The following is an 8,958-nucleotide window of genomic DNA, read 5'->3' on the forward strand; positions in this document are numbered from 1 at the left end:
TAACTATGGTTTCCCAGCCAGGTGTGCACTCACTGGATTCATCTGGCATCCTTTGCGAAAGAGCTACACACCAGGCATTTCAAGGTGGTGATTTACACACCTTCGCTAAGCAAGCGGTTTAGATAATAATAATAATAATAATAATAATAATAATAATAATAATAATAATAATAATAATAATAATAATAATAATAATAATGTTGGAAGGGACTTTGGAGGTCATCTAGTCCAACCCCCTGCTCAGGCAGGAAACCCTATACCATTTCAGACAAATGGCTGTCTAGTCTCTTCTTGAAAACTTCCAGTGTTGGAGCATTCACCGCTTCTGGAGGCAAGGAGTTCCACTGGTTAATTGTTCTGACTGTCAGGAAGTTTCTCCTTAGTTCCAGGTTGCTTCTCTCCTTGATTAGTTTCCACCCATTGCTTCTTGTCCTGCCTTCAGGGGCTTTGGAGAATAGCTTGACTCCCTCTTCTTTGGGGCAGCCCCTGAGATACTGGAAGACTGCTATCATGTCCCCCCTCGTCCTTCTCTTCGTTAAACCAGACATACCCAATTCCAGCAACCGTTCCTTATATGTTTTAGCCTCCAGTCCCCTAATCATCTTTGTTGCTCTTCTCTGTACTCTTTCTAGAGTCTCAGCATCTTTTTTACATCGTGGTGACCAAAACTGGATGCAGTATTCCAAGTGTGGCCTTACTAAGGCATTGTAAAGTGGTATTAGTCTCAAACTTAAAGGTACTTACCCCCCACCCTGTGTATGCATTGGTTCCTTTTATCCATTTCAATATTGATTTTAATCTTAATTTTTAACGTTTGATGCTTTGATGTTCTAATCCTGCCATTGTTCCATTCTGTTATTTATAGTGTTGCAAGACAGACACTGACTAGAGAGATGGGCAGCATGGAAATTTAAAAAATAAACTAACTACCTTCATCCACATACTTTTTGCCGTGCTTAAAGAGGCAACACTGAGACTTCACATTCATTCACACATAGACACACACTCACACTGAGCCATTCCAAGCCACAACACGGACCCACCTGCGAGGCTGCTAAGGTCTGGGTGAGACTGAGCCAGCAATGGGCCCCTCCACCTCCACCTCCAAAGAAGCACCACACCTGGCGCAGAATCTCCCAGGGATATATAGCTCAGGTGCCGCCAGGTAGCAAAGGGACGGATCGAAGATGCTGGCCAGGCAAGGGCCCTCCGGGGGATTCTGGCTCACATGATGCCCGGGGGTACAACGGCGTCACTAAAGTCCCACTGCTACTTGTGCCCCCCCTGGAACGTCTCCCCCCCCCGGAGTGAGGTCAGCTCTCATCCTCCTTCCCTTCTGCCAGAGGTGGAAGGCCTGGGGGCTTGGAGGGGGTCTCAACGGAGGGCTTTCCCATTGGGGGTGGCTGATAGATTAACAACAGATCCCATCTCCCTCTCTTCTCACCATACTCCCCCCTCCCCATCTTTTTAGCTAGCTTGATATTTTTATAGTATTCTGTTTATATTACTAGGTTTGGGGCAACTTTATCTTTGATATTGTAAGTTGCCCAGAGTTACCGCGTGGTAAGGCGGGTGGCTAATACAATTTATAAATAAATAAAATAAATAAAATAAATAAAACAGGGGTGGTGGAAGAACTGCTCCAGGGTTTGGTGCCTCTGGGACATATTCTGTCTTTAGGGTTAAAAATAATAATAATAATAATAATAATAATAATAATAATAATAATAATAATAATAATAATAATAACAACAACAACAACAACAACAACAACAATAATTCAAACAGACAAGCACCTGCAACATAACACCCCGGAACAATTGTCGATAAGAAAGACAAAAAAGTCTGGAGAGTGGACGTGGCAGTGCCTGGAGACAGCAGAATAGATGAGAAAGAACTGGAAAAGATAACAAAATACAAAGACCTACAAATAGAAATAGAAAGACTGGGGCAAAGGCAAGCAAGGGTAGTACCAATAGTCATAGGCGCCTTGGGTGCCATCCCAAAACAACTGGAGCACCACTTGAGCACCATCACCGGCATTGACAAATTCGCCATTAGTCAATTGCAAGAGGCGGTCTTACTAGGAACCGCTTCCATCCTGCGACGAGATCTGTGATACCATCAAACATCCACATCTGCCCATCCCAGGTCCTTGGGAAGGACTCGATAGGTAGGCAAAACTGCCAAATCCATTCTGAACATCTGGCTGACTGTGCGATGATCCATAATAATAATAATAATAATAATAATAATAATAATAATAATAATAATAATAATAATAATAATAATAATAATAATAATAATAACAACGTTGGAAGGGACTTTGGAGGTCATCTAGCCCAACCTCCTGCTCAGGCAGGAAACTGTTTCCTTTGTTTTGCTGCTGTTGTTGCAAAAGGCAGGGTCAGCAAACAGAGAAACAAACCAAGATGGCAGCCTGGATGCTTTTTTGCACCGTCGGAGCGTTATTCTCAGGCCTGGCGTGCAATTCCCGTTTGGAGGTAAAGGGAGCTGAAGCATTTTTTGACCCCAAAGAGACAACGTCTGGAAGCAGTTCAGACCGACACCTCCCTGATTCACGTAGGAGGAGAGCAGCAAAACTGGCCTCACAAGGTCCTGTTCCTGCAGCCTGTCTCAATAAAAACAGTTTTAGCCTCGGTGTGCAGTTGATTCCCTCAGGGGACCGGAGAGGGAAGAGGGTGTCCCAGCCCAAAGTGTCCAATAAGAGCTAGAAGACCCCAGTCCCTTCCTTGGCTTGGCTGCTGCCAGCTGAAGTAGGGCAACTAGTAAGGTTCACGTTGAGGAAAGACAGATAATAATAATAATAATAATAATAATAATAATAATAATAATAATAATAATAGTAATAATAATAATAATAATAATAATAATAATAATAATAATAATAATAATAATAATAATAATAATAATAATAAAAGTTGGAAGGGACTTTGGAGGTCATCTAGTCCAGCCCCCTGCTCAGGCAGGAAACCCTATAGTACCATTTCAGGACAAATGGCTGTCCAGTCTCTTCTTAAAAACTTCCCGTGTTGGAGCATTCACCACTTGACGTCCTCCCCATAGGGAAATTGATGGTGCATTTATGGAAATAAGGCAAGCAACAAAAGAATAATCTGTGCATCCAAAGCATGGCAGCACATCTGGAGAATGACACAGTGGTTGACATAGCTATCATCCATCTACATTTCAATACTAAAGAGAGGAAGGTTAACAGAATATGCATATTATCATTCAATATCTTTAATTTCACACACTAACAAAATAATGCTTAGGATCATCCAATGCAGATTAGAGCCTGACATGAGAAAAGAGATAATAATAATAATAAAATTGGAAGGGACCTTGGAGGTCATCTAGTCCAACCCCCTGCTCAGGCAGGAAACCCTATACCATTTCAGACAAATGGCTGTCCAGTCTCTTCTTAAAAACTTCCAGTGTTGGAGCATTCGCCGCTTCTGGAGGCAGGTAGTTCCACTGGTTAATTGTCCTCACTGTCAGGAAGTTTCTCCTTAGTTCCAGGTTGCTTCTCTCCTTGATCAGTTTCCATCCGTTGCTTCTTGTCCTGCCTTCTTCAGGGGCTTTGGAAAATAGCTTGACTCCCTCTTCCTTGGGGCAGCCCTTGAGATATTGGAACATTGGCTATCATGTCCCCCCTCGTCCACCAGTTTCCTGCTGGAGCAGATGAACCTGCAGGCAATTACTTTCCCCTCCAAGCAACAGGTGAGGACTGTGGCCTGGACTGAGATGAAGGTTGATCCTTCAAGGACAGTTGGCAATCAAGGCCTGATCTGAAGGTAGGAGACCCATGTGTGCTTGAGACTTCTTCATGGGAGTCATGTGCTCATGGACCCCCTCATTCTTGGACCCAAGAGCCCTGGTGGCGCAGGGGTTAGAAGGCAGCATTGCAGGCTAATTCTGCCTACTGCCAGCAGTTCAGTCCTGACCAGCTCAAGGCGGACTCTGCCTTCCATCCTTCCCAGGTTGGTAAAATGAGGACCCAGATAGTTGGGGGTCAATATGCTGACTCTGTAAACCACTTAGAGAGGGCTGAAGCGCTATATAAGTCTAAGTGCTATTGCTATTGCTTGCATTTCCCGCTTATGACCACAATTCTCTCGGATCATCGGAACCTATTTCCCCCTTGGAGAGAAGGCCAAAGCAAACAGGACTTGAGCAGTGCTGCCTTCTCCCCAGACACCCAGCAGTGGGCGCCCACTTCCTTTCTCTACTGATGGAGTAGCATCACTTAAGGATGTAATTTTGCATAATCCACACAGTTGGTACATTGTGAAGAAGCAACAGGTGGAAACTAATCAAGGAGAGATCCAATCTAGAATTGAGGAGGGTGTTCTGGATCATGTAGATCTGTATGTTAGAATGTTTGGCATTTATTGGGTTAAGTGCTGTCTCCTTAAGAGATGGCTTATGGGTAATGTAGTTTTAGCTAGTCAGCTATCCCATGTCAGTAGGTCAGTGGGAGGAGTTTCTAAAGGGCGTTGCAGGATATCCTGGCCACGAGCCAGTTTGGAATGTTCTTTGTCTGAGTTAAGCATGGGGTCATCGGATGTCTCAGATGGCTCCACTCCACGTTAGAAGTTGGTATGGAGGAAGCATTAATTTCTCACCTGTAAGGTTGAACAGATTGCGATATCCAGAAGAATCCATAACAAATGCAAGTATTTCCTTCTGAATAAAGTGTACCTGTTTTATAATCATCTTTATTGAGTTTATCTGTCTGATCTGGATTTACAAAGCAACTTAACTCTGGGTCAGAACAGAGGGATTTCCTGACAGTGAGAACAATTAACCAGTGGAACGGCTTGCCACCAGAAGTTGTGAGTGCTCCATCACTGGAGGTCTTCAGGAAGAGATTGGGTAGTCATTGGTCCAGAATGGTATAGGATTTCCTGCTCGAGCAAGGGGTTGGACTAGAAGACCTCCAAGGTCCCTTCAAACTCGGTTATCCTGTTATTGTCTTGAGTTGCTTTTCCCTTTAGGATTTCCATCCATGGAATCCTTCCCAAACTCTTCCTTAATCTTTCTACTTCTCCTTCACAGAACAGTAATGCTGGCTGAGGAAGCCTTCTGGGAGGTTGGGGGGGGGGTCTGCAGTGGAAACAGCCTCCTCTTAGAAGTCCCATTCTCTGTCCTGGGAAATCTTCTGGAGGACTGGAGGGTTCCCCAGGTGAGATGTGGCTCTCATCCAGGGCAGAAGGCAACTGAGTCAGAAATAGCTTTCTTTTATCTTCCTTTCTTTTCTTTTTTCTCTTCTTGCTTTCCTGAATCTTCTAAAACAGGGGTAGGCAACCTTGGCCCCTTCATGACTCCTGGACTTCAACTCCCAGAATTCCTCAGTCAGCATGGGGGAACTATGGCCCTTTTATAACTCGTGGACTTCAACTCCCAGAATTCCTGAGCCGGCATGGGGGAACTATGGCCCCTTCATGACTCGTGGACTTCAACTCCCAGGATTCGTGAGCCAGCATGGGGGAACTATGGCCCCCTCATGACTCCTGGACTTCAACTCCCAGGATTTGTGAGCCAGCACCATTCCCTTCCCCTCAGCATGGCTGGCTCAGGAATTCTGGGAGTTGAAGTCCACGAGTCATAAAAGAGCCAAGGTTGCCTACCCCTGTTCTAAAAGAACAATCAACAGCCAGTCTGCAAAAAATACAACATCATATTATTATTATTGTTAATAATAATAATAATAATAATAATAATAATAATAATAATAATAATAATAATAATGTAGGGAGGGACCTTGGAGGTCATCTAGTCCAACCCCCTGCTCAGGCAGGAAACCCTACACCATTTCAGACAAATGGCTGTCCAGTCTCTTCTTAAAAACTTCCAGTGTTGGAGCATTCACAACTTCTGGAGGCAGGTTGTTCCACAGGTTAATTGTTAATTCTTCAGGAAACCCGGATCGATTGTGCAACAGTGCAGAGTTGCAGGCCTGTGGAATTCATCAGTTATAACCACACAACCCTCTGTTGTTTAAATCTCACTTTCATGACTTGAAACAAAGCCTTCCCAGGGGGAAGAGTTCCTGCTGTGTCTCTTCACAATGAAGGGCAGAAACCTTGTTTTAGAAGTTTCAGACTCAAAAGAGTGAAGACACCTGATCTAATTGGTCATTCGGATCAGAACTGTCCACACGGGCAATAATCATGGAATCCTAGGGCTGGAAGGGACCTCTTCTGGTCCAGTCCCTGCCCAAGGCAGCAGACCTTATACCAGGGGTCTTCAAACGTGGCAACATTAAGACTTGTGGACTTCAACTCCCAGAATTTCTCAGCCAGCCAGGGCTGGCTGAGGAATTCTGGGAGTTGGAGTCCACAAGTCTTAAAGTGGTCAAGTTTGAAGACCCCTGCCTTATCCCATCCCAGTCAAGGGGCTCTCCAATCTCTTCTCAAAAGCCTCCAGTGATGGAGCATCCACAACTCCAGGAGCCAAACGGCTCCATTGATTAATTGGAGTCCTCTTTGCTGAAGAGCTAATTGGCAGAAGGCAGGTTCACCTTCCAGGTGGGCTTTTAGGAAGAGGAAGGAAGAAAGGGTGTTTTCGCTAAGAAAAAGGATGGCCTATCTCTGGCATAATGGAAGCAGCCTCAGGGTTGGGGTTAGCCCTAGGACATCCTTCCCCAAACCATCAAGTTTACTTTTGAGAGCAGATCTAGCTCCCATTCTTACACCTGGGGGATCTTTTTCCAAGATGCAAAAGTCCACTGCAGCCGGTCACGGATCTCCTTGGTCTTGGCCCCATATATCATGGGGTTGAGCATGGAAGGGACCAGCAAGTAGATGTTGGCCAGGAAGATGTGGACACTGTGGGGGATGCTGTGCCCAAGTAGATGTTGGCCAGGAAGATGGAAGAATTTATTTGCATCCACACTGAACAGAAAGATCAAAATACACAATATTTGTTAATTTCGCACAGCACTATAATGAGTTGGCCAGTCTACCTTGGACCTACAGTTTCCTGCTTCGCATGCCCATAGCCATCAGCACCCGCACACGGATCTCCTTGGTCTTGGCCCCATAAACCATGGGGTTGAGCATGGAAGGGACCAGCAAGTAGAAGTTGGCCAGGAAGATGTGGACACTGTGGGGGATGCTGTGCCCAAAACGGTGAGAAAGGAAGGAGAAAAGTCCAGGGGTGTACAGAATGAAGATGACTCCCACGTGGGCCCCACAAGTGCCCAGGGCTTTGTGACGAGCCTCCAGTGAGGGCAGGCGGAACACCGTCCGGAGGATCCGTCCATAGGAGGCGAAGATGAAGGTCAGGTCTCCACTGGTAACGAGTAGGGACAAAACCAACCCATAGAGGTTGTTGGGAGTGGTGTTCCCACAAGCTAATTTTACTAGAGCCATATGCTCACAATAAGTATGAGAGATATTTCGTGAGTGGCAGAATCTCAGCCTGAGCAAAAGGAAAGGAAAGGGTAAGACGATTACAAAAGCCCGGATAGCAATGGCTACTCCGAATTTGACCACCGTCCTTGGGGTCAACAGGGTTGTGTAGCTGAGTGGGTAGCAGATGGCCACATATCGGTCATAGGCCATGGCGGTGAGCGTCCCAGATTCCACAGCGGAGAGGGCGTGGACTGTGAACATCTGCACCAGGCAGGCAGCGAAGGTGATCTCCTGGGCCTTGGTCCAGAAGATGGCCAGCATCTTGGGCAGGATACAGGTGGGCATGGCCATGTCGGTGAGGGCCAGGATGGAGAGGAAGAGGTACATGGGCTGGTGCAGGCTGGATTCTGTCCAGATGACCCAGAGCAGGGTGGCGTTGCCCAAGAGGGTCACGGCGTAGATGAAGCAGAAGGGGATGGAGAGCCAGGCCTGGACACTCTCCAGTCCCGGAAGACCCAGGAGGAAGAAGGAGGTAGGAGGAGCCTGGCCACTGAGGTTGGAAGGAGCTAATAAGAGAGGAAGAAAAAGCAATTCTCAGAGAGAGTTTTGCTCACAGCCTTTGTCTCTCTTTCACTTGTGTAATAAACAGGATCCTAAGTGTGAAAACAGTCACACATCACTTTTTTTCAAAGGACCCCCACTTTTGGCTCCTTCCCCAAATCCTTGTTCTGCTTATTTAATTGTAAACTTTATTGGCCGACCGTCTCACCACAAGGTAACTCTGTGGTTACTACTCACCCTGCATTTTTTCACGCTCTTGGACTAGTCTGTGAATAAGAAATGGGAAAAGCTCCACTTCCTGCCTGCAGGGAGAGAAAAGAGAGAAAAAGCAGAAGTTGGTTTCAGATGGGACCTTCAAGGACCCTCGGAAATGGGGTCCTTCAACTCGGAAATGGGGCTTTCCAAGAGGGTAACCTCTTTCGAATCACAGGAAAAAAAAATCTGAGCTTCTCATCGATTCATACGAGGAGCTTCCTGGTAGAAGAAACGTTGTATAGCTCCGGGATGAACGGTGGAGTTCCTGGGGCTCCCTTGGCTTTGGTTTTGGGCTTATTATGGGGTGAATTAGGAATTGGATCGATACTGTGGGTGACCATTGATAATAAACATGGTTTTCTGCTTGATTGTTTGTTTGGTGTTTCATTTGGTCACCACAATATAAAAAAGATAATTGAGGCTCTGGAAAGAGGGCAGAGAAGAGCAACAAAGGTGATTAGAGGTCTGGAGGCTAAAACTTACAAGGAACGGTTGCTGGAATTGGGTCTGTCTGGTTTAATGAAGAGAAGGACGAGGGGAGACAGGATAGCAGCCTTCCAGTATCTCAGGGGCTGCCCCAAAGAAGAGGGAGTCAAGCTATTCTTCAAAGCACCTGAGGGCAAAGACAAGAAGCAACAGATGGAAACTGATCAAGGAGAGAAGCAACCTGGAATTCAGGAAAAAAATTCTATTCATGAGAACAATTAACCAGTGGGACAACCTGCCTCCAGAAGCGGCGAATGCTCCAACACTGGAAGTT

The 8,958-nt window shown here is 45.9% G+C and overlaps 1 protein-coding gene across 1 annotated transcript in view; it reads right to left on the bottom strand.

The window, feature by feature from the left end:
* Positions 1–6,998: 6,998 nt before the first annotated feature.
* Positions 6,999–8,958, bottom strand: part of LOC107298426 (olfactory receptor 52D1-like) — a 5,637-nt gene continuing 3,677 nt past the window's right edge. The window contains exons 4-5 of the mRNA XM_029286517.1: positions 8,181–8,245; positions 6,999–7,975 (exon numbers count right to left, since the gene is read on the bottom strand). Coding sequence (XP_029142350.1) covers positions 6,999–7,975; positions 8,181–8,245 — 1,042 coding nt within the window. The remainder of the gene's footprint in view (positions 7,976–8,180; positions 8,246–8,958) is intronic.

This window comes from Protobothrops mucrosquamatus, unplaced genomic scaffold, assembly GCF_001527695.2.
Source record: "Protobothrops mucrosquamatus isolate PMUCROS unplaced genomic scaffold, P.Mucros_1.0 scaffold3960, whole genome shotgun sequence".
Lineage (NCBI taxonomy): Eukaryota > Metazoa > Chordata > Lepidosauria > Squamata > Viperidae > Protobothrops > Protobothrops mucrosquamatus.